Source organism: Falco biarmicus, chromosome 17, assembly GCF_023638135.1.
Source record: "Falco biarmicus isolate bFalBia1 chromosome 17, bFalBia1.pri, whole genome shotgun sequence".
Classification (NCBI taxonomy): Eukaryota; Metazoa; Chordata; class Aves; order Falconiformes; family Falconidae; genus Falco; species Falco biarmicus.
The window spans coordinates 2234283-2260383 of record NC_079304.1 but is presented as its reverse complement, the minus strand read 5'-3'; the positions used below and the strand labels follow the sequence as shown (position 1 = coordinate 2260383).

Below are 26101 nucleotides of genomic sequence, written 5' to 3'. Positions count from 1 at the left end.
GATATTGCATTTAGGGTGGGGGCGACAGGATGGGAAGTCCTGTAATCTACAGGTTATAGTCCTACACAGAGGGCTGATGGAGCCCACCCAGCCCGGCCAGGTCCCTCAGCCTTGTCCCCTCTCTGCTGGGAGGCCAAAAGGCAGGACATCACCTCCCAAGCCGTTCCCCTTTGCAACCTTTTGAGCGCCCCAAGGAATGCTGTCTCTTCTCTCCAAGGGGATCTCCTTGCCACAGTCCCTGCCGGGGTTCGTGGGTGCTGCAGTGATGCTGCCGGGGTCCCCGCTGCTGCTGGAGGGCTCACCGCTGCCGGCAGCACCAACGCCAGCTCCGGGCAAGCCCTGGGCTCAGCTCGGGACACTTAACATCTATTTTCAGGTTTCTGTCACCAAAGGAAGGAGGCAGGCAGCTCCGGAGTGATTCATCCCACCCCAGGGAGATGTCTACAGCAGGATGAGTCACGTCCAAGGTGGTGCAGCTCCCCTCCACTGAGCCAAGGCAACTCCTTCATCTCCACGAGCAGCTACGATAGGATCAGATAAGCACAACTGTGCCCCAATGGGAAATTCAGGCGTTCCCTTTTCGGAGCTAAGGAACTGATCAAGGTAACCAGCTTCTCTCTCTACAAACCCTTCCCCGTAGCTACGAAATCAAACCTTGCCGCTTCAAAGCGCTGCTGAAAACCTGCAACGGGGGCTTCACGTTCCCCTGGTCCTCTCCCATAACCAGGGTTGGGATGACAGGGGGAAAAAGGATTGTCTCCTGATGGACCAACTTCTCTCTCACGGAGGTGGAAAGTGATGTGAGACCCCTGCAAACATCGCCCAGGAGCCGAAGAACCCAGGTAGATGTGGCTCCAGCACATCAGTGACAATCTCAAGCCTTTGATGGTGCTGGAGAGCAGATGAAGAGCAGCACAGCAGCACTCTGTGACAAGCTCCGCTATAGCAAGTCATCAGGTACTTCATGTGCAAGGTTAAAGATTTATTCTGGGAAATTAAACCCAAAAGCCCTGCACCTGAAAGAGCTACCAGGATGAAAGGCCACCAGCTTGTGTTAAAGGCAAGCAAGGTAGCTTGGTTAGCTGTAGAGGTAAATCAAACCTTCCTCTTTATCTCTTGGGATACAGTCAGAGTATTTCAGAGATGTTTGGTGGGTTTTTTTTCCCTTTTCTTTCTTTTTTTTTTTTTTTTTTTTAATGAAAAACCTCATCTCCTTGTATCTGAAAGGTGCAGACAGCCTGGCTTTTGGGGCTGCAACAGGAGCATGGGGGGCTGCTTCCCCACCTCGACCGCCTTGCAAAGGGGATGGGAGCACTGCTGTCCCAACTGTCCCCACGAAATAACACCTCTGGTTTGTTATTTCTCTTTGCTTCAGCGAGGAGGAATGTGCACAAAAAGAGAGAAGATAAAAAAGCCTTCTGCCTGCAGAGCCTGCAAGAGGGAGGCTGAAGGGGAGATTCTTCCAATGGCCCAAAGGCTGGAAAGGCAGCAGTGAGGTCTCTGCCACCTAATCCCAAAGGATAAGGGCACGGAGCCGATGCTTTTCACCTGGCACTGCTGGGATTTAACTACTGCGTGATTCCTACAGCCTCAACAGGGAAAATCTATATGGGCTATAAACCCCAGACCACAAGCTAACGCTAAGGCAACAACTACACCTACCTGGGACCCAAAGCTTTCCTACCAGCAATTCATTCCTTAATCCCCTGCTAAGCATTTTTTGGGGACATCTTCTACTTAATTATCTGTTTGTGGTGCTGGAAGAGGCGTGAGATGGGACACGATGGAGCTCCTTGCCCACGAAAGGCAAGCTCGGAGCAGAGGGTTTTGCCTGCTCCCTCCATTCCAAGCTCTCTGTAAAGCGCAGTCGCGGTTCATTACTCACCAAGTAACAGAAGGTGTTATAACAAACTACATTAAGCATATCCGCTATTTTTAGTTAAGCATATTGCATTTGCGTACTAAATCTGAGGGGCCATATGTCTCAACGTATATTATTAAAAAGCTTCTTACATAATATACAGGGCAGGAGAAACCGGCAGGTCTCCAGCAAGCCAAGCCCAGAGCTCTTTAAAGTGGTTTTGCTGGACGGCGAGGAGCCGGCAAATGAATATTTCAGTTCCTTGCTCCTCTCCTATTAAGCTTAAACTTTAATCATTAAAGCGGGGAAACAAGTGTCTTGTAACCTGCTTTACAGGCGGGGTCAAGCCAGGGCGGGGGGGGGGGGTGGCTCCTTGTGCTGCTCATACCAACGCTCCTTGGCGGGGAAGGAAAATAAATTCCCTTCCCACCTCGGCATCCTTTGGGAATCACGTGTGGCACAGAAGGGTGACCGTGGGAGGGAGGATAGCCAAAAACTAAGAGGGTGGTCAGAGCCACCCTGGTATCTTCTCCATCCCTGGGAGCTGCTGCCAAAATACGGAGCAGGGGTGGGAGAGATATTTCCTCTGGAGGGGAGAAATATTCCCTGCATCCAGAGCTAGGGGTGCCGGCCCCCTGGGCCACCCATCTGCCGGCTTTTGCTTTGGCAAGCTGCTGCCACTGCAGGGACAGAAATTATTGGGGAAAAAAAAATAAAAATAAGAAAGGACACATTTTAAAGGCGCAGAAGCAGTTCTTGCACATCCCTCCCCACCCCTCCCCCTCCAGGAGCCTCGCCGCTTCCCCCAGAACATCTTGAAATATTAAATGGTGAAAGAGCTGCTGCTAATTTTGGCTGGTAGCAGAGCCAGATGGAAGCAGATTTCCCAGTGCCAAGGCTGGGTCCTGGCTCTGCTGCTGTCCCTTTCAGGGCGGATGGATGGACGGAGGGGACTGGGACACCTCGGAGGGTGAGCCCAGGGGTCCACCAGCTTTTGGCACTGCAAAAGGGAGATGTCATCTCCAGGTACGGGGCAGAGAAGTCAGCAGGATGAGGTTTCTCAAACTGGAGGCCCAAAGAGGTGCCAGGGAGATCTCCCAGCTCTGAGCATCACTGGTCCCCAGGAAGCCCCCCTGCCTCCTGACACCTGTCTGGGAACGTGGGTCCTGTGGGAAGGCACGATGATCCCAGAGTAGGAGAAAGGATGATGATGATTGTGGTGGGTCACCATCCCATGTGATGAACCCATCACCATCACCACCCTGACCTGCAGTGAAAGCCTCCATGGGACCACAAGGTCCACACGGGTCATCAAAGCAAGCTGTACCAGGTCCAGCTCCTCCACAGGATCTGTACTTAATTTTCCATCCTGGAGGATGCTGCAGAGCTCACAGTGGTCCAGCACCACCAGCAGATAACCAGGATTTGCTCCCGCTGGGCCTTTATTCTGCAAAGACAAGACTTCCCTCTCGAGCCAAGCTTGTCTCACCATCAGCCGCCCGCTTTCGCCTTTCTGCAGCCTCTCCAAGGAGTAATAAGCTCTTACAACTATTTATTTCCTCCTGGTCGCTCTCCAGGACACGCTGCTGGAGGCTGAAGCCCAGAAGTCCCCACAGGAGCAGGACTCTGCTGCCAGAGCCCACCTCCGGAGCTGGTCCCACGTGCTTTTGCATCTTTTCGGAGAAAAGCAATTACTCTCGGAAAACAAAGCCAGGCTGGATGGGAAAGCTTTGGAGTTAGCATCCAATTAAATAAAATTACTGCCGGTACAAGGACATTTGAAGACAGGTGGCGGACAGAGAGATTTTTACCATTTTGAGAAACCTTGACTCCGTCTGCCCTGCCTGAATTGCACTGACAGCTGTAGTTATGTCTATTTAATCTGCACTGCCTATAAATGTCGGGTGTTTTGAGTGATGTAATTTCAAAGCACTTTGGTGAACTTGGCAACTAAGTAAACACTTATTTTAATGGAAAAGGATGCGCCTCAGAAGCCGTTTATGATTACAAAATTCCAGGGAAGAGATAGTCTATTAGAGTGGGGAAAAAAACCCAAGTATTTTAGTTACATCGCTCAGGAAAATGCTTCTCCTGCTTATATATTTGGTTGATATTTCAAAGCGTTGCCTAGAAAGGAGCAAGCCAGACCTGAAAACAACAGCTGACTTTTCTGGAGGTGGGGGAAAAAGGAAAAAGATAAAAAGAAACCCCAATCCCCTGCTCTAACTCAGGGATACAAGGGTGTAAGTCTTCGTCTTGTATTCAAAGCAATGCTTCGACAACTGGGATGCAGGATATTTTAGAGGGATTTAGTATTTTTCCACACATTTCTACAAGAAGTTTCAGAAAACTTCCCACCTGGTAACTTTTTTCCACTAGCAGTCCAATGGATTTTAGACCTTAACAGAAGAAAACCCAGAAGTCTGCCTGGGGAGTGCAGAATTTCATATTGCCTATTTCGTTAGCTCATCCGTGACCTCCTATTTTACGGCAGTCTTTCAGGATGAGGGTTGCCAAAGCGGGGAGAGCGGGTGGCCGCAGGAGGTGGTGCTCCCCCCAGGTCCCTTCTGCTTCCCACCACCGCCCTCCTAAGATGCCCTCACCCCTCCCAGCATCCCCACACCAAACCCCAACCCTTTTTGCACCAGGGAAGGATTTTCCCTCTCCATACATGTCCCACCTTCAGCCCAAAGCATCGTTGCTTCCTCGCAGCATCTCCACCCCCCTCCCCCTGCCCTCCCAAACCCCTTGGTGCTCCCCGCTCCAGCCCTCTCTCCTCCTGCCATCCCCCAGCGCCGCATATGGAGGATGCTATATATAAAAATATTTGCATTGTGTTGTAGTGCACTGCCCACGGCAAGGCCGGCAAGGCACAGACAGATCTCATCTGGCAGCAGGCAGGCTAATATTTTCCTTTGATAAAAATAACCTGTGAAAATTACATCTAGCGTGGCCTGCAGCGCTGCAATGAATTTTGCTGGAGGTGGGGGGGACACGACACACACAAAAGAAAAAGAATCAGTCAGTGCTAACCTGGAGATTTAAGTGGAAAACAGCGGTGCTGATACTGGAGTTTGCTTCTGAATTTTTGCAAGGCACAGGGAGAAAACAGCAGCAGGGAAGACCAGGCAGGGGGTGAAATGCAGCCACAGGACAAAGCTCGAGGCGCAGCTGGACCCTGCGGAGGTGCTGGGGAGATGAGGTGGGTTTTCAAGAGAGATAAAGAGGGAACACATCTGCTGCCTCCTGCTTTGGCCAGCTCAGAGCTGCCCGTCAACTCTCAGGTGGTCACCAGGGTCCCTCCGTAGCCCACGTGGAGGGATGGGCGATACCCACCCCATCCTTCGGGGGCTGCTTGACTGATTTGGATGAGAAACCACTTTTTCACAGGTGACGGAGGGTGGGATGGCTCCACCCCAGCTTTCAGAGCTCCATCACCCTGTTCATCACCCAAACCCACCTTCCCAGGTGCCCAGACACCCAAAGAAATGGACCCTGCAAGCCAGGGGACTCCAACGGAGTCCTTGGTGGAACCTCATCCGAAATACTGTCGTCAGCTCTGGTGACTGGAGCCCGATGGATGGAGATGGGGAAAGGAGCACACCAAAGCTGCTGGGATGGGAAGAGCAGTGGGGAACCCAGCATTTGGGAGGAGTCCAACACAGCTTGGGTTGTGTATCGTCTGGCGAGATGAAGGCTATGAATCCTCTCTAAAAATACATCAAAGGCAAACACCAGACGGGAGCAGAGTGTTTCCACTGACAGGAAAATATTTGTAAAAAAAAAATATAAAAAAAATCCAAACTAGGATAAGCTAACGGTGAGTCAATTCAATCTGGAAATCAAAAGGTCTGGAGCCAACAATACAGGTTCATGGAGAAAGTGTATTGCTGGCATGGACAGCATCAATCCCACCCTGTGGTACTGAAGCCAGGACACCATCATCCCTTCTTCGAGGAGAGTCCATGCCCTTTCAAAGCCCAAAGGGATTTTGGCTGCACAGGCTCACGGACAGCCCCCCAGCTCACTCCAGGCTGTGTGGGTCACGGTGAAAGGCTGAGGTCCTCCACCATCCTGGTGGGCACCGTGCATGACTGCACCTGCTCTGCACCTGCTTTTGCAACCAGAAAGCAAAACCATGGGAGGGTCAGGTGGGGGAACCAGACCACCGGGGTTCTGAAGATGCAAACACCGCCTCCCACATCTCCCTGCTCTGACCTGGCCCCAAAGATCTGCATCGTTACCTCTGATAGACCCCAATGCCAACCTCGAGGAAAGATTTTGCCTCTGGAAACCTCAGTTCTCACTCTGGTACAGCAAGAGGGTCCTTGCCTCCACGGGACCCGCTCAGCATCCTTACGGCAGCAGCCCTGGGCTCACGTACGCTCCGGCATGGCAGCAGCCCCCCACCCCCCCCCGGGGCAGCAAAATGACCAAACGCACGCCCAAAGCCTTGGTCCTGCTCCCTTGGCCACAGTGTGTGGGGGGGAGCCAGGAGCCAGAGGTGCAAGTGTTCTTGCTTCTATGAGTTTGCAGCTTCCACCCATTGAAGACTAACTTGTATGGCAGCAATAATGCTTAATTATTGGGTTTATTATTGAAGTCTTTACAGAAGCCCATGCAACATTATACAAACAACCCCGTGAGGCCATTGCTACCGCTACAGAAATAAATATCTGCACTGAAGGGCATGACGATGAGACACTGAAGATAAATTGTTCCTGGCTCCTGGGATGGAGTATAACAAACTGCTGTGTAATGTTAAAATGTGTCAATTTTTCCCTTGGGAACACACTCAGATAAGAGCCTGGAGCGTGAGAAATGCATCTCAATTGGGACATCATTGAAATAAATGGGATTTTTTGCCATGCCCCCCCTGCCAAGCCAGCTCTGACATCCCTTGTGATGCTGTCACCCCACTGAGCTGGCCTCAGCCCCAGCCCGGGATTAACGGGAGTCCAGCGCCAGGACCCTTGGAGGAAGAGGTTGGCGAAGTGATGGAGAAAGCCATCAATGAAACAGCCCAGAGGAGCAAACTGGGGGGACCTTCTGCTCCTCCACTGGGACCAGCAGCCTGGGCCGGATTCAGACCTTGTGGCAGGTGCTGAAGGGCCACAAAATCAGTTCGTCTGGGGAGGCTGCGGGATGGCTGCAATGCCAGCGCTGGGCGCACAGCACCGTGGTGCTCAGCACTGGTGGGAAATGGGTTTCTTGCCTGAATGTAAGACTTCAAAACCAACATCCCTGCAAGCTGAAGGTCTCTTGCCCTGGACCAAAGGTGACCGGGTCACAAGGAAAAGCAGAGCTGGCTCAGGGCCCCTTTTCTCCGGGTCCCGACATGAATCCTCCGCTACCTTTGCCCTTTCCCCATGGAGAGAAGGATTTCTGCCTCCAGCTGCCCGCCACAGGGCTGTTTAATAGCAGAAACCTCTTTCACATCCCCACCTCCAGAGACACCTATTTTGCTTTTCTCATGCTGACCTTCTGCTGGAAAAAAACCCAGACTTTTGCTTCTGTACATATATATTTGCAAGAAGTCAATGGCAATCACTCCTCTTCTCTGCTGTTCTCCAGAATATTTAAGTAACAACATCATGTAGTACAATTTGTCACTTGGCCAAACTCCGCAGATGGCATTTCCCTCTCTTAATCTTTCTAAGCTTCTCCTTGAACAGTAGTAGTGGAAGTAATAACCACAACAAAAATATTAAAACCTGATAATAAACAAAACACACAGGCGCAGTCCCCTTTCCTAAAACTCCCCAGGTTTGCAGGGGGGTTGGGAGCAAAGCGCACGCTGGCGATGGCAGCACGCCGACCCCAACCCCAGGTACCCCAAGATGCTCGGGCTTCCTCCCAGGTGGTGATGCCTCCATGTACCACACGGCTCTAAAACAGCTCATTTTTTATTGTTGCGTGGCTTTGTGATCTCGCTCTGCTGCCAGTCGGCAGGAAAGGCATCCAGCCCCGTCAGCAGCTGTGACCCGGCACACCTCGCTTGGCCAAAAAACGAGGAAGCGTGAGAAACGTCCCCTGAACAAGAAGAAAGATGCCAACGCGCCAGCAGCTCAAGTCCCCCATAACAACACCCACACGCAGCGCTGCAGCGGGCAAGGCCAGCCCTGCCAGGGTCCCCACGGCTGCCAAGTGACCCATCTTCAACAGCTGGGGCTGGAAGAGCCCTGGGAGACCACCCCCCACCCCCCACCCCAGGGGTGCCTCACGGCAGTCCCAGCCTCCTCCGATGGACCCCTGTCCATGGACCACGTGGGGAGCTCCGGCTCTGCACATCCCAGCTGCAGCTTCCAGCTGAATTCAGTATCATTATCTCCACCTTAAACCACCGTGTAGTCTTACTGTGAATAACAAAAGCCTTTCTGGTCTTTCCTCCTCCCAGAGGGAGCACCCACCCGTGCCATTACATGTACACCCCCTGTTTGTTAATCAGCTGGTGAAAATGCTTTGGGCTGCAAAGTGCTGGAGAAGACAATTTACTCCTTGCCCTGCCTTCCCCCCCCCTTTCCTCTTTTATTTTAATTCATAAATGAACTTGAGAACCAATCCTTCCAAGGAAAACAAGAGTTTCACCTGTGAAAGAGCAGCCCGAAGGCAGCCGTGGTCGCACACAGCTAACCTGTCCCTCAAGCCTCCAGTCAAGATGGGTTCCCCCCCTCCGTGATGGGCACAAGGGACAGCAGGAGGAGAAGGCATCTTCCCAGGGCTTCACACAGTGTCCTCCCCACCACTCAAGGCCATCTGTCCTTCACTCACCCACCACAGGTTGTCCCTCCCTTGCTCCCCAGCTTAGCCTTTCCCAAACCTGAAGGTTTCCTCCCCAAACCAGACAGCCTTGGCTCCCTGCCCATCTCAACAGCCCCCCCCCCCCCCCCCCCCCAAGCAAAGCCCCAGGCACTGCCGAGGACCTCACGGGGCAGCAGGTGCCACCACTGCATCACTGCAACGACGGGGCCACCACCACCAGCCACGGCACCACCAGCACCGACCTCGCAACGCTACAGCTTTTTTCTCCCTTTTCATCCTCCCTCCACACACCCCACCATCACGGATCTAGTAAACACAGCGGCAGAAACGTGCGGCTCGCAGAGCTTTGACTCTCTCCTGCCCTCCTTTTAACCTCCGTAAAAGCTGAATAATTAATCACAACTCTTTTAGCTGTGGTGTTTTGTGGGTTGGTTTTTTTTCCCCCGTCTGCTTTTCTGTTCTGCTGAGATATCTTTACCTGCTCTCCAGCCATCCAGGAGCGCGCTCCTGATGCTCTTTGCTACCTACAACTCCTTCCAGCGCTTTGCACGACTGCAACGAGACACGGTGCAGGCAGGGCCGGGTGTGCTCTGCAGCAGAGACGCTCCACAGGGACCGCTGGCTGTTTGTCTTGCAAACAAGCAAGGAGAGAGCCGTAACTGGAAGGACAATGTGAATTTGGGGATGCTGCCTGATGGTGAAACGAGATGAGTCAAGGAGCGGCCTCCAAGGGCTGCAGGAAAGCCTCACGGAGCGTTCCCACCTGCTGCCCAGGCACTGGGGCACCTTGATTTCCTTCACCAAGTCCTGCATTATCTAAGGAAAGACAGATTTGATTTGCTTCATATCTCACGAAAGGCACATTATTTGCTCCTGCAGAGCTGGCTGAAGCAATGATGTTTTTAAGAGAAGGTTGTCGGGTTCTACTCGCGGTGCTCAGCGCAAGAGAAATGCTTCCAGAGCATCCACGGGAGGGGAAACGCTCCCACTGCCGCACCGGGACTGCAGCAACGGCCTTAGGAAGCTCCTGGGAAGTCTCAAACATGAACCACAGCCCGTGTCGCTACCGGCTGGACAAAGTCGGAGCAAAACGATGATCCCAGCACCAAAGAGATTAATGCAATTAAATTTAATTAGCACTTGCAAATGACTTTTATCTTCAAAGTGCTTTCTAGCCACAAAATCTCCTGGTACCTCTGTGAGATTGATGATTATGTGCTGAGCTCTTCATCTTCCAGGAGGGAGATGAAGACACTCGGGGAAGGGGCAAGACCAGAGATGGGGGGTAATGACATGGATTATCCTCACGGAAAACTGGTGCATCCAGAGAGCATTGCACCACCTCACCAGCACTGCCACCACCTCGCTCCCAGCGCTCAGAAAAAATAGCAATAAAAACAGAGACGTTTGCAGGCACCTCTGTAGCCCCTGGGACAGCAAAGGCTGGGGCTGTGGGCAGCAGCCCCCCAACCTCGCCACCTCGGTGCCACCAGCCGAGAGCCACAATACTGGCCGTGCCAGGCTTCTTCTCATGCCTCCTTACTACCCCGTGAATTCTTGCTATTTTGAGTGCTTGTATTTTGGCTACGGACATTTAACTTTACACACCAGCCACAAAGAGTGAAATGAAATCTGCAGCATGAAATGCATATTTAATTTTAATGCCATGCGGCGTTGCTTTGTAACACGTATCTGTTGATTTTAGGTGCTTTATCTCTGCTTTACCAGATTTCCCAAAGCTGGCTTCTAGTTTTTATTCCTTTAGTTTTGCCTTAAATGAACGTTTTCTGACTTTGGAGCTTTTTTTTTTTTTTTTTTTAAGAAAAGCTTGTGAAGCTTCTACATCCCTTAAAGGATTTTCCCATTAAGTCATTGATACAGCCTTCAGTTTAACAGCACTATGTGACTGGGGACATCGGACTGTGGTGGCTAACAGCAGCCCCACCCAGGATGAAGCCTTGCTGCCCCAGTAGCTCACACACCTTCTCAATCAGGAGCACAGGAATTTCCCAGCAGCTTTCCCAGCCACGTCTTAACTGCTCTGCACCTACGTGTCTGTACAGACTGGGTGCTGGGGAAGTAAGAGATGAGATACCCGCAGCACGCAAGCACTGTGATTTTATTTTATTTTTTAAATTTGGAGCATCTTACTGCCAAACAGGCACAAACTGGACCTAGAGGACAGTGCACGACGTGCGGATTGCACTAGGATGGTCTGAAACACGCTCCTTAGGATGAGCTCCTGGGGCAGGACCTCAGCATCAAGCTCATCTTGGGGACCAGAGGGGTTGATGGACAAAGTGCAGGGATGCTACTGACCCGTCTCCACTCCCTGGTGAGGGAATCCCAAGCCCAGAAGTTTCAGGCACATGGTCACTTACCAGCTGCCAAAGCTATTGAGATGTTCATCTTGATGGCTAAAACCAGCACCTGTTTTGGGCTCAGAAATCCAAAAGCTTAAACACTGGCTACAAATGAACATTTCCCCCCTATTTATCAAAAACAACCAACCATTTGGTTTTCATACCAAGTTGAAATCAACCCCCCTCACACAAGTCCTTTCATTCCACAAGCCGTGTTGGATGGCCAGCATCAATCCTTGGGGCAACCTGAACGGGGATCAGCCCCTGACGATTTCCTAGGTACATGGGAAAAGCAGTACCTGCTCCATCACACAAGAGAAAAAACAGCTTTTTCAATAACTCCATTGCCTCTCTCCAGCTCTACGATAACATCGAGCAGCCCTGGAGAGCAATTCACCACAAATGGGAGTATATTGGTTATGTGACAACCTTAATGACACAGCCCAGACACAAAAACCCAAGTAACCTTTGAGCTGCTTCTCTTCACTCCAGCACTACTGATGAGTGTGCTCAGGCAAACATAATTAATTTTTAGTGGCAGCCTCATTTTGTGGATGCTCTGGTTGTCAGGGGGCTGTGCTGGAAGGTGGAAATCACGTTGACCTTTTCTCCCCGGGAAACCTGGCTAATTGAACGGATTCTTGCTCTCATTAGGAAAAGGTCCAAGATGCAGCACATTTTACGCCTTCCCTTTAGGTGACACCAAACAGCCTCCTAAAGGTCAAGCTGTCTTTCACGAGCTGATCCAAGATCAGACTTTCCTACTGCAAAAAAGCAACAAGCTTTCCTGGCCCTCACCCCTCGGTGTTATTTACGTTCAAGGCCACTGCTGCTTTATAGGTACCATTGATCTCTTTGGATGTCCCAGTCATCAGAAGGACGTGTCACTGGGGTTTGGGGTGGTTTTCAATTGCCATGGCTCATTATTGCTGCCTGGTAATGCCAAACCTTTGCATCGTTGCAGATAAAGCGGCGTTCTCCCTTCGCAGCACTGCCTGCGGTTCAGCAGAAGTTGTTTTGTGGTACCAATTAATCGCTGGTATTATAGCAAGAGGAGACTGATGCAGAAAGGCTGTAAGCAGCAAAGAGAATTTGACTCTCTGAGGATGAGTTTGATGTCACACAACAAATTACTACCCTAGTTCAATCTTCTTCGTTGCTTTTATGGGCTCTCACCGCAGATTGTAATCGAAAGTATTTCTGGCACAGAGGTGTCTGTGCAGGGCTCTGAACACACCAATTACCACCAGGCAACCTCGCAGTTTCATAACCAGCCGACGCACGAGGCTTGCCCTCGGTACCAAAGCCCTTTGCGGCTCCGTGGCTGCCTTGACTCACTCAGATTTTTATTTTGTGCCTTTCTGGGGCTCTATGCTCATCCAGCACCAGCCAAGATCCATTGCTCTGCTCTGGCTTGCTGGGAGACAAGGTGGGAGAGGAGCCAGGGAGGGATGTCCACCACCAAAGGTGTCCGTGGCCCCGCAGCCACACAGGACCCACCACCCCCCGCAAAACTGAGAGCAAGGCAGCGCACTGCCGCATCCCCTGAAGACCATGAGTAAAGCTGCAGTGAAGATGCCAGCGTGTCTTATCCGTCATTCCTTAATAAAAGATTAGCTGAAGCTAATCAGGAGGGAAGGTTGTTAATTCAGGATCCTGGGATGCTTCTTTTGTAATGACAGGGGCATTAACGCAAGTGTCCCAGTTAAATGCCAAAAAAACCATCCTGCTCCGGCTCCCCACGTCCCAGCTGCAGCTTCCAGCTGAATTCAGTATCATTATCTCCACCTTAAACCACCGTGTAGTCTTACTGTGAATAACAAAAGCCTTTCTGGTCTTTCCTCCTCCCAGAGGGAGCACCCACCCGTGCCGTTACACGTACACCCCCTGTTTGTTAATCAGCTGGTGAAAATGCTTTGGGCTGCAAAGTGCTGGAGAAGACAATTTACTCCTATACACACCTTGCCCTGCCTTCCCCCCCTCCTCTTTCCTCTTTTATTTTAATTAATAAATGAACTTGAGAACCAACCCTTCCAAGGAAAACAAGAGTTTCACCTGTGAAAGAGCAGCCCGAAGGCAGCTGCGGTTGCACACAGGAGGTAACTGCTCGCAACATCCTCATAATGGAAGAAAAATTGCAAAAGCTCCCAAGAAGCCCTGGAGCCAGGACCAACCACACGGATTTCTAGGAACTTCATTCCTGTTTTAAAATGTGCTCAAGGTTTTACATGCACGTGTGTACACAAGGCATCCCTGTGCAACCCGCTGCCACAGCCCAGCATCTTACCACGGCATGTATCCGCTGCTACTCATCACTTCTTCCATTCCCAGGTCATTTCCCACTTGTTTTATATTTACAGATGAGTTTTATATTGATTATAATTATTCCACTTAGAACTCCACAAGCTGCAAATGAAGCAGACGCACAAACCAGTGCCTTTTTTCCTTTTCCCCAAACTCCGTGGCTAATGCCAGTAGCTCAAAGCCTGCAGACGATTCCCCACGGTGTAAACCCAAAACAGCCCCTCGGATCACGCCAGGAGCCCAGTGGCTTTGCAGCTGTGATCTGGGGGAGCCCAGGCTGCCTCCTCCATCACTTGGATTCAGATCTTTTGTAAGCAAAAGGAGGCCTGGATTTATGAAGAACCGCCACCGATCATATTAATATGCAGAAGTAAATGACAGGGAGCGCTTTGTGCCTCTCCACAGCTGGCAAAGCAAATGCTCCAGGGCTTGGGCTGATTAATGTGTTATGCACAGAGGCTGCACAGCTGAAGACCAAATGTTGGAGCTGGGGAGGCTCTGGGGAAGGGCAAGAAGAGGGAGACATCTGACCCCTGAGCTAAATCAACTGTCCCTTCTTGCTGTAAAAAATCTTTGCCATAAGATGCTGTAGCGGAGCAGGAATGATGCTCCGCAGACCCATCGCAGCAGCACAGAGATGCTGTTTAAATCTGTTTTGCCTGCCTGGCACAAAATCCCAGAGGGCAGGGGAAAAAAAAAGAAAAAAAAAAAAAGAAAAAGAAAAAAAATCAAAGAAACCATGGAAACGCTCTCAATTTGTGCCCGCATCAGTAAACTTTTCCAAGATGAATTTTCAGGTTCGGCAGCATTGGCCTCCAGCCACCTGCACCTGCCTGGGGTCACTCTCGCCCTCCTCAAGTCCTCTCCACAGTGGCTCAGCTGCAGGATCCCAGAAGTTATCAGGGCTTTTGTGAGCAATGAGGAGGCACAGCCCTGTCCTGAGCCAAAAGCATCGCCGTGGTGCTGGCTGCAAGGAGGGAATGCAGATGATTTGTGCTGCAAATCCCTTGGAACTGATGCTTGGAGCATCCCAAACTTTGCGTAGATCCTCGAGATGCTCCACTACATATCCCAAACCCCAGAGCAGGCAGGAGATCTCTCAACACAGCCCTGATAACTATCCTTCATCAGAAAGAAGCCACCAGAAGGACACCTTCTCCATGACCTACCCCAAGCTGGGTACAAAGCGAGGCAGTGAGGCTTGTGCTGGCGTTGGTGGGATGTCCCAGGGCACATCTCGGCTCTGCAAGCATCCCACCTCAGACAGCTGGAAGAAGGTCAGGGCTGGCTGAGAAGCGCTTCTCCTCGCAGCAGGGATGTCACCATCAACACTTTTCCCCCCTTTAGAGACTCAAAACCGGCCGCTCTCAGAAGAGCCAGCATCCGCCAACAAATCCCAGCTAACTCCTACAGCATCAGGGCTCATCGTGAAGACCCCAGTTCAAAATTAAAGCCGCCCTAATTCAATTTACCTAAATTCAATTTGAAAATAGAAAGAGATCAGCGGAATTAAGGCGGCTTTAATGAGGAAGAAAAGCAGCGGCATGGAAATTCAGTGCCACCGAAACCACCTGCACCTCTGGTTAATTTGGATTAATGCTACAGACACGCCTCAGCTGCCCCCGCAGCGATGCCGGGAGGGAGGGTGAGCATCCAGCGCCTCGGGCATGGCAGAGGTTGGTCCCCAAGCTCCCACCACACACCGTCGGCTTTTCCTTTTCCCGAACCTCAACCCCCTGGAGACGGGCGTCCTCCAGGCACCGACAGACGGTTTTCCCTTGCGCCCACCACGTGATGGCAGAGGTTGGTACCCGTCGCTTCCGAAGAGCGTGAAAAAGCCCTGCTGGGAAGCACAAACCAAATGGCAATCCAGATGGGTTGGCCGTGAAGGAAACAGGCTTGAGATCATTCTCTGCATGACCTAGACCAAAAGCCTTGCTCGTAGCCCGTGTTTTTTGTCGAGTTAAGCAACAGCAGCCCGTAACACTACGGGACAGTCTCCTAAGTGGATTGAAGCCTCCAGCTTTATAGATTTCATGCTTCTTCTTAGTGCAATTTTATAGCGCATTTCTCATCCCCTTCTTTTTATTCAGCATGTTACTTGATTAATTGGTATGAAATGTTCATCTTTATCCAACAATTCCTGAAACACAAACGCAGAACTCTCCAATTGTATTTCTTATTTACAGCCCTGTAGCCTGAGCGATTTCCAATTTACTGCGCTGCTCTATTAGGTCGCTATATAATACGTTGGGCCACTCCAGAAAGATTAACCAGGAGCGGATTCCCTTTCCAATCAAATAGTCGCTGCTAGAAATTAAAGAGTTTCTTTTGCTCTATTTGATTGCATTTCTGCTGCTTTCCCTATCAAGTGCAATAAAACAAACGCCCCCCGCAGCCCCACCACCTAATCCTGTGAGACAAAGATGTGTAACCACAGAATTTGGGAGACTCCGTGCCATATGTACGAGTGGCTGCAGCTCCCACCTACGCTACTCCGGGACGGTGGTTTGGTTTCCCCCTTGGTTACTGGAAAGAGTTTTTCCCTGGTATAAATTTCTTTCCATCTAACCTTTTACCTCCATACAGGATTCTAAGGTTTTTTGGGTTTCTTTGCATCACGATTCCCACTTGGAAGGTCTTAAGGCTTTCTTTAAAGCACAAAGGTGATGTGAAGACTTCAAGCCACAAATTACCTTCCCAACTCTTTTCACGTCTAGGACCCTCGTGGTGAAAGCAAAATGCTAGAAAAAATAAATTCTACAAGTGCAAAATTCCAAAGACAGAGATTTCCATCTCTTTTTCTTTTTATTGTCATTTTTTTTCCACACGCCTCATGATTTTGACAGTCCTGACACAATATTTTTGCACACCCAAAGATGGCAAGACTGCCTGATGCCATGACATCCATACACAGTCAAAATACCCTATTCTTTGCACTTGAAAATCAAGACTGAAGCAGACTGTGTACACTCACTATTCCAAAATTAGACTGCACATAAATTTAACATGTTCAAATAATGGGATTGCATATGCAGACAGTCAAGCAAAAGGTATCTTCTTCTATTACAAGTAACTTGTTAGACAAGATGTATTTCAGCTTCCCAAGATATTAATGGATACTCAGTAAAGGTCTTTTTAGAATGACAATACACTTTGTTTTGTTTGCCGAGTCAGTAACAATTAAATCACTTCTTCTATTGCAAAGCATATGCCAACGTGACACGGTGGCAGCAGCTCCTGGAGCAGCCCTATCCCAAGCTATGAAATAATATTTTCCTTCTTTGCTGCCTATTTGAATTGCAAAGGACAGTTTGAAAAAGCAAGCTGAGATCCTGAGGCATGCAGCCAACAGCAAAAGGAGGATTTTTTGAGTCCACACACCAACTATTTTCATGCAGGGCTGTGAAGAGCATGGTTTTATGGCATCTCCAAATCTGGAGCAAAAAGCAAAGCGGCTACAGGACTACGTAGGGGATAAGATGCTGCTGTTTGAACCTGGCATTGGTACAAATCAGACCTGCATCCGATAGAACCACAAGTGCTCTGTGTGTTGGCAGGGGGTCTGAGGGTCCCGGGGTGCAGGAGGAAAGGTCCCATGGGCTGCAGCTGGGATGCAGAGGCACCGAACTGGGGGCCGGAGGGTTCTTTGGGAGGCTGTTTTCCAGGGGACAGACCCTTGCAGGAAGCATGAGCCAAGGCCACCACAATAGGCCAGAGAAATGCATTATTGCCCATGGGAAGCCCTGCCTGCGGTGATGGAGGTTGCTCCATCTCCAGCATCTGTGAAGCTCTAATGGGGTACAGATGCCGTGCCTGAGACAGCAGCTCGGCGGGGACCGCTCCAGATAGCTCTGGGAAACCTTGGGATTAACAAGGGACAACAGCTGGGAAAGGAAATGCATTGAGCAGCCATGCTTGAGGGATGCTGTGGAGGTAAGAAAGTGGAGAAAAAACGGTTGAAGTAACTCAACCACACAAAAATCACCGCCTAAGAGCCAACTAAAAGAGCAGGTGCTGGCTGTGGGATGGCTGCTGGGAAAATGGAGCAGCAAAACTCGCCCACAGAGGTATCTAAAGAGTTAAAGTGAGTGAATGGAACAGTTCAGGCTGTAATAGCGATATTCACTCACCGGGAAGAAAAAACTCAATTCCTCCCATTCCGGAGGCATCCCGTGGCCAGACCTCCCCATGCCCACAGGTGGCTTTGGCACCACAATGCAAAGATCCCACCCGTGTGCACCCCCATCCCGCTCCGTAGCCAGGGCTGATGCTCCCCACCACGGCTGCACGCCCTTGACGGAGCTTTTCACTGGAGAGCCAGGTCTGTGCAGTCCCAGCGGTAGCAGCTCAGGAGATTTAATTCCAAACACATTTACATTATTATGCAAATATTTGGAAATAATCAACTCCTTCGCTTACCTATGAAAAGCTAAGTGTTTCCATGGGAACAGCAACTATTAACCACTATAGTTAGTATTTTTATTCTGGTAGTGTCCAGAGAGCTCAATGAAGATTGAAGACAGCTTGTACAAGGCGCTGTACGAATTGAAAAAGTATCTTGTTGAAAGGCAAAGATTAGTTCATGAGCTTCAAAGTCAAGTACGGGTCCTACCTGGTCCTGTAAGAACACGGCCAAATTTGCTGGCAACAAGTCCAGGAGCTTCTCCTACACCATTTAACCAAATCAAGAGCCCTATTTATATAGTTCTGCCTTGAATCCTACAGCATTTTGTCATCAGACAGAGACGTGAATAACCACCCTGGCGCAATCCAGCCCCCCCAGCATCAACCCAGTTCTAGGGATGTGAGCATCCCTCCCTACGCCTCTAATTCTGAGCTGAGTGCAAATTTAAGTTAAATGCGCATGAGATTAGCACTGGTGAGGCGATGAGGCAGTAAGACATAATCAGGAGCATCCTGAAAATCAAAGGGCTCCACTGCTCCTTTCCACAAGTGGTCAAAAGCCAAATCTGGGCTCAAAATACCCTAAAAGCCACAAGACTTTTGAAAAAAACAGAAAAAACCAAAAAAACACAACAAATGCATTTGGGGTTGAGTTTTTTTTCCCCTCTCAGGTTTCAAGTCCTTTGCCACGTGCAGGGCTTGAAAGCTGTCTAAAGAGAGTGACCAGAGCAGAAGCTGCCATCCCACCCAACATCTGGATGACGGTGATGCTCACAGGCATGGATGTACCAGACTGGAAACCTCCTTCCCACTGCTACGGCTCTCCTGCCCAGCTTCTCCCGCCAGATGACAAGGACAAGACTTGACTGATTCTTCTACCCCCTCACCATTTCTCCTCCCTATTTATTTCTCCACTTGCTTTTTTCTTCTTTCCTTTTTTGCCTCCTGTGCAATGACTGTCCAGTTTACCCAGCTGAGACCGAGCCACCTCTCCCAGCACCGCAGCGATAGAAAAGCGCTGCTCCAAAGGCACCACGTTCCTGGACGGGTTCCTCCCAAAGATTCTCCAAAAGGCAGCCCCAAAAAGCAAACCCAAAGTGAGAACGGTGTTACACAAGGTCTGTGTGTCCATGGGGAACCTCAGAGGGGTCCAAAACCCGATGAGGCTGAACATGCAGCGCTCGTGGTGTGCTGTCCAAGCCCGCTACAGCCCCCAGCCGTCACTGCAGTGCTTCCCTGCCTCCAGGAGCTCCCCCCAGGCAGCCTGAAAATGATAAAAGCATCAGAGGTAGAAGATGCACTTCATCTTCCCACTCTGGATTGTGAACTGGTTTGCCTTTAAAAGGAAAAAGGCTTCAAACAAATGCAACAAGTCAGAAATGATTATTTCAAATCACCACCTCCTCCCCCTCGCCCGGGCCAGATCAGGCTGTTCTTTGAGTACGACTTAAAAACTGGAAGGCAAAGCTCTTGCTAGAAAAGCCTGTGCAATTTTACATGATTGACGGGACCACAGGAATCTGTTTAAATTGTACAAATCAAACACCGCACAAATAAATTCCGCGTTTTGAAGGAATGCAACCAACTCCCCCCTTTGCTGTGGAGCAGAGGTTTGTAAGGTGCTCGGAGCGACTCATTTGCACAGGATGACAGAGCAATGGCAACACAAAGCCTGAAAGGATATTTACTCCTCTCCCTTTCTTGATACCCAAAAATAAACACAGACAACCTCATCCTGAAACCTCCCACCGCGACGCTCTGCCTCACACCTGCCAGAGGAACAGAGTGGCTGGCACATTTCCTAACACTTTTTTGGGGATGTTTTGTTTAAAATGTCAACGTGGGTTCGTGAAAACTGCAGCTGCCGAAGAACTGATAAGGCTTGCTCTGCGCGGGTGGCTTTGGTGGCACGTGTCACCTCCCATGCTGCCCCCTGCCCATACCTCCCCTCCCACAGTGCCCAGCCTCCCACCCCCCCAAGGTTTTGCAGCAGGGCTTGTGAAAGAAACTGGCACCAGAGTTTCCAGCAAATTCCACCGCGGCAGCAGCTCGGTTGGGAAGATGGGAGCTGCTGAGCTGCCCATGCAGGAGGCAGCGTATCCACATCCCCTGCGAGCACCACCGTCCCAGCCCAGCAGCCCACAAGGCAGCCCCCAGCCCCTCCATCACCCCCCTGTCCTTCTCTGGGATGCGGCTGGAGGCTCCTCAGGAGGTGCCCAACATTGTTACATCCGTCACGAAACGGAGCAAGGTCTTAAACAGATCGGTCAGGATGAGTTTGGTACAATGTTCTGGGTGATGCTCTGTTTGGTTTTTTTGTTGTTTTTGTCCTTTGAGAAAGGAATAATGAGAAAAGGTGCCACTGACGATGTCAAAGGAATGTACCACTGACGATGTTAAAAGTAAAGGAATGTGCTCTGAATAATTAGAAAAGATAAGGTGGGCACCTGAAGGAGATAAGGAGACCATGAGTCAGGAGATCGTTGAACAAAAAGTTGAAATGTTTACTCCACCTAGATCCCACCTATTATGAATGGAATGATTAGGTGTCAAAATCAAATGAATATGTATGTAAAGATGTTGCAACCTCTCACGAAAACTGTATAAAATACCTAACTTTTCACATAAATACCTAACTTTTCACTTAAAACTCCAGAGCTAGTCTGCCTGGTGCGAATCAGCTAGCTCCCCAACGTTGCACAAAATAAATACCTTTGCTGCTTAAAGACAAAATTGGTCTCTGAGCAGTTCCTCTGTGCCGTTTTGGCATCAGTTAGGGGACAGATGCTGTCCATCCCAAATGCTCCAAGTGCAATGAGCTGAGCCCTCGGTGCACCCAAGGAGCACTGACCCCCGCAAAGACCACAGCTGGGGCAGCAAAAGTCCCTGAAGATAAGGAGGAGGAAAACCCAGGCAGCAGCTGGAGGTCTGCCTTGAACCTGGTCTCCCAAAAATGCCTTTTCTAGGGAAGAGGGATGCGCTGGAGCATCTGAAGGAGACACCGCACCTCCTGTCACCCACAAGCACCCACCCTTGCCCCAGGATAGGTGATGGCACTCCTGTTTGGAATCCCAAACTTTGCTGCCGAGTCCAGCACTCACTGATGCACTGAACCTACAGAAATGCTGGTCCCAGCTGGACCAGAAAGAAAATCAACTCGTTCCTCTACCGACCGGGCTCCTCTTGTTTTCTAGAGCTGGCCTAGACATGGGATAGGATGGGGTGGGACGGGATGGTCTTTCCAAGAAAAACATCAGTACATGCACTTTTGCAGGAGGAAAAAGGTCTTACCTGTTTCTCCCCATATTGGCAAATATTCGTCCTGCTGTATGTCTAGCATGATCTCCAGTCCATTGCCTGTCCCACCCTTAACTGTGGTAAGAAGAGGCCGTCCTTCTTCTCCTGAGTTAAACATGTAGCATTTCCCATATTTTGTAAACACCTGCAAGGAGAGAAGAGAGAAATAATAGAATATTTCCCATATAATCAATGCCTCTTCCCACCCAAACACGGGCAGAGGGATGAGAAACAGCCCCGCGCCGCTGCTCGAAGGGAAACGTCTGCAGGTAAATCTAACCCGGTTTAATCATTTAGTGTATCATCTTCTCCTTGCAGAAAAGAAAAGATGGAAGAGAGGAAGGGAAAGCCATTTGAGAGCAGCAAACAAATGTCTTCAGCAGCTCACTGATGTCACACCACATTAAGTCACTGAGAAACACACACACGCGCTGCGCTTGAGCTTGTACTTCAATATAACTCATGCCTCAGCCCACCGACCGCTGCTGCACGCGGGTGGATGCAGACCTAGAGGTGACCACCCCTGAAGGATGGGGATGCCGGCACTGCTCCCCGTGCATCCCGCTGCAGAATCCAAACCCTGCAGGCACAGCTCACACCCACCGCCCCCCACCCACAGGGGCCAACGTGAGCGATGCCTGCGCACAAAAAAAATACAATATCCCGTTAATTCCACGCTCTACCACTACTGGGCAAATAAGAAGAGTTAAAAACACTGAGGCAAGTAAGATTTCCTCCACGACTTTTGCTCTTCTTTAGTCTCATTTTGGCCCATCTCTGGAAAGAAACTCTGGGCAAAGCCGGGGGGGGGGGGGCGGGTTCAGGGCCACCAGCAGCTCTGCAAAGCAGGGCTGACACGGGTTCCCAAGCGGGACGGCTCTTGGTGGGGCAGCAGATGTGACATCTTTGATGGTGGTGGCACTGCCAGTCTCAGGCACTGAGCATCCCAGTGCTCAGCCCTTCCCTGAACTTGGAGAACGTATGGAAAACCGCAGGTTAAAGCACAAGTCCCTCCTGTGTCTTGCACGGACAGTGTGGGGGATGTGCAGAACTCCTTCCTATAGTGAAAGAGGACACAACAGCTCACAGCCATTTAGGACCCCCCCAACCATTGCACGTGGTGACTTTTGAGAAGCACCAGCGTGAAACGGGGAGCGTGAGCCATCTCCGAATTGCTCTGCTGCTTCACGGCTCCAGAAAAGCCAGGTTTTGCAATCAGTAAGCAACTGGCAAATGCCGGTAATGAATATTCAGAGCAAAGGGAGCCCAACACCAGGCGGCACGCTGGCTGCAGTCCCATCAGAAATCACAAGTGGCTAACGCAGTCGTTGAGATCATAGGACCCCAAGATGATTCACAAAACCAAACAGGAGCTGGAGCCATCATTCAATTTATTCCCCTCAAATATTGACATAGGCCTTATCATCACAGCATCAGGGAAGCAGGTCAAATAAGAGAAATACAAAACCATATTCAAGTTTTAAAACCTCCAATGGGAGCAAAAAGGATGCAGAGAAGTGTTTACAGGGGGGAAAAAAAAGATGCCCTTTAAAAAAGATTTTATAGCCAAGTGAAAATCCCATTTTAATACTGGACTGACCTATTAAACCATTCAAGCTAGAAAGATAAGCCAAACAACAGTAAGCCTGTGTTAGCAGCCAGTGCCCCATAGATGGATTTCTCCTGATAGGCTTTGAAGGCAGAAGTCAAAAATTTCTAATTAGGACAGTTCAAAATACAGAAAGAAGAAAACCCACATTAGTACAAATCACGGGAAAACAAGCAAGCTTCTATCGAGAGCAGCAGCGCAGTGTAACTGCTGAGTAAGGATTTAGAGGCTGATGTACCCAGTGCAGTTTTCAGCCAAATAAATCCAGGCAATTTTATGGGGCTTTTTATACAGCCCTTTGGAGCTGTAAAAATGTGAATTGTAAAACCTCCAGTTCGGGCACGTTGACCCAACAAACGATATCTAAAACGACAGGGACCCAAGGCTCCCTTCAGCTGCGTGTCTGGGACCCCAATCCCAGAAGAAGAAATCAAATGGTGACTTGAAAAGGAAAGGACGTTCCTCCATCCCCCCAGGGTCCATGAGAGGCTGCTGGCCATGGCCAGGAGCTCATCTGCTGTCACCTCGGCAGATGCTCCTCTTGCACAGCAGGAGATGGACCTGTGGGGCAGCGGCAACCCCAGGAACCATGTGAGTTGGAGCTTAAATCCAGGTGCTGCTGGCATCACCCGTGTCGCTCCTAGGACTCTGCAAGGAGACAGTTCCAAGGAAGCCCCAATGACTTTCTGCTGCTCTTTAGAATCACAGAATCATTTAGGTTGGAAAGGACCTTTCAGATCATCGAGCCCAGCACTGCCAAGGCCACCACTGAACCCTGTCCCCAAAGTGCCACATCTACATGTCTTTTAAACACCACAGGGATGGCAGTGGGTGCCCAGGTGAGCTGGAGCACATCTTTCCACAAAGTTTCATCCACAAGGAGTTGAGCCCAAGTGCCCCAAGGCAGCTCCTCAACGCAAACCAGAGCAGAGCCAGTGAGGACAGCTGGGATATTCCCTCCTGATCCAAGCAAACCCCGGGCAGATACCTCCCCCCGGGCTGTGAGCCCGCTGCTCCTCTCCGACAGCCCTCGCTGGGAGAGCACCCCCAGGGCTACGCAGACCTGAGAGCTGAGCATCGAGGAGGACAAGGTGGTGCAGGACCGAACAGGTCCCTGCAGGACAAGGCTGGCGCAGGGACCCCGCGGGCCAGGCAGCCCCCAGCCCAGAGCAGCGCTGATGCTCCAGCAGAGATGGGGGACGCCTTCGAGGAATCCTCCGCCGGGCTCAGCCCTGCAGGTGGGAAGGAGACACCGGTACAGCAGTCGAGCAAACAAACGAGAAGGGCCAAAAAAAATGGGAAAGGAAGAAGGACAAAAAGGGCAGGCTCCTTCCACCTCCTCCACCGGTAGAAACCACAGAGCCTATATGGACAGCGCCCTACCAAACCATATATAAATGCTATATAGAGAGAAGTGCGTATATATTACATATAGATACACACACACGTTATATATATTATTATATAATATATATTATATATATTATTAGATACTTTACATATCTCTTCTAATGTATTTTTGTATAATAATATATTTTCTGTAATGCTATTATGTTGTTATATGTAATAGTATACCTACAATACATACTATATATTTTATATATATGCTCTATTATATGTAAATAGATAAATACATAAATATATATATACACACATATAATTTCCCTGCAGACAGCCGAGCTGTGCACAGCTGGGCTTAGCCACAGTGCTCAGCACCCAGCACCCGACTACAGCACTGGATGACCGCAGGTACCTCTCACTCCAGACCTCCAACCACAAAGTTTTCCATGTTTCCCGAAGAAGCTATAAAAGACTATTCGTAACAGCATTTAAAAAGACATTGCCAAGTTCAAAAAACCATTTGCATTCATTTCAACTCACATTAAAGGGGGCTGCACTGTTCTTCACCTTCTCATCTTTGCCATGAATGTTTATTTGGGAAGTTATAAGTGGGTTTTTTTCAGGGAACCCTCTTTGTTTCAGGCTCTTTTGGGCTCCCTGATAACAGGGAAGGATTCAGAGCACTATCAGATCATCAGGAAAAAAGGACAGGGCTGTTCAGAAAGAGCAACATCAGTATATACCAGGTGATGTGATTCATCTGAGACAGTAAACACCAGGCAAACCAGAATGATTTAACTGCAGTTTACCTGTCCTAGGGGAAAACAGCACTCCTTGCTCCTAGTAATGTTTTAACCTACAATAAAAAGAAGGTCCAACACAAGCCAGAAACAAAAATACAAACATGTACCTTGAGAATATTCGATAAAAATACCCTTTTTTCTCCTTTGATGGATCACCCGTTACTTTTGACAGCTCCTCTGAAAATCCCCATTTAGGTACAAAGGCAAACATATTCCAAACCTGTGAAATGGTATTTCAGTGACACAATGAGCCCTTCTTTAGCATGTCAAAGGGAAAAAACGTGTATCCTGTGAACAGAAAAAGCAGAGCGCAGGTATCTCGTACAAATAACAAGAAGGACCCCAGCACCGCCAGCTCCGGGACATGAACGCGCATCCTGCTGCGTACCGAACCTGGAGTCCCAAAGAGACCGATGCTCCAAAGGCAAGCAAGCCTGACCGGAGTAACAGCAAAAAAGGCATTTCACAGTTTATAACCAGCATGTCTACTGATAAATTATCCTTTCAGTATGGAGCAAAATGATGGCAAAAACAAGTAATTTGAAGTCTGTAAATTACTTCTCTAGATGCAAAGACGCAGCCTAGAGCTCACTGACAAAGCAAGATGTTAGTTGTCAGATTAAGGCGCTAACCGTAGGAAAGAGAGCAAATTAGCATCCCTCACCATCATCTTCTCCACAGTTGTGGTACACAGAGGGTCTGCAGCACACATCCTACCAAGCCACATCCGACAGCACCGTGGGCAACAGAGCAAAAAGCAAAATGAAGGGACCTCCCAGAGAGGTCCAGAAGGGGAACGTGATGCTGAAAGGGGCTGGGGAGGACGGAGGTGGGTGTGGGCAGGAACACCTGTGAGAAGATGGGGAAAAGATCCTCTTTAGGAGGAAAGAAGACCTTATTTCTGCGTTTGTGGCTGAGCGATACATTCCCATAGCTACCAGCTTCTCCCCTGGCACCTGCGGAGCCGGTGGTGGCACCGAGCCGTGCCACGATGTCAATCAAGGTGTGAGGAAGAGCACGGTCCGGTTGGCATCATGCAAGCCCACCACGACGGTCCGTTTGCTCACACCCTGGCAGGAGGCAGCAGTACGTTATTCCCAATGAAAGGATCACAAAGGATGCCTGCAATAAACAGGTTTGTGAAGCACCAAATCCCAAAGGAGACCAAGCTGGCAACTGCGGGAATGGCCAAAAAGGACTTCATCTCCCTGCCAAACGCAAACACAGAAGGAAAGAAGGAATCGAGTCCCTATCCCATGCGGAGGGGGATGCACACCTAACAATCCTCGTTGTTGGAGGCGATTATCTGTCTCAGTCCTACAAAACCACTGGGGGAATACAAAAAACCTGGGAG

General features: G+C 49.9%; 1 protein-coding gene across 3 annotated transcripts in view; it reads right to left on the bottom strand.

The window, feature by feature from the left end:
* Positions 1-26101, bottom strand: part of ASIC2 (acid sensing ion channel subunit 2) — a 509634-nt gene that overhangs the window by 27785 nt on the left and 455748 nt on the right. For all 3 annotated transcript variants that reach the window (XR_008825954.1, XM_056362461.1, XM_056362462.1), the window contains exon 2: positions 20989-21139. Coding sequence is in view for 2 of the 3 variants with exons in the window: in XM_056362461.1 (XP_056218436.1) it covers positions 20989-21139 (151 nt within the window). In the remaining variant the exon portion in view is untranslated. The remainder of the gene's footprint in view (positions 1-20988; positions 21140-26101) is intronic.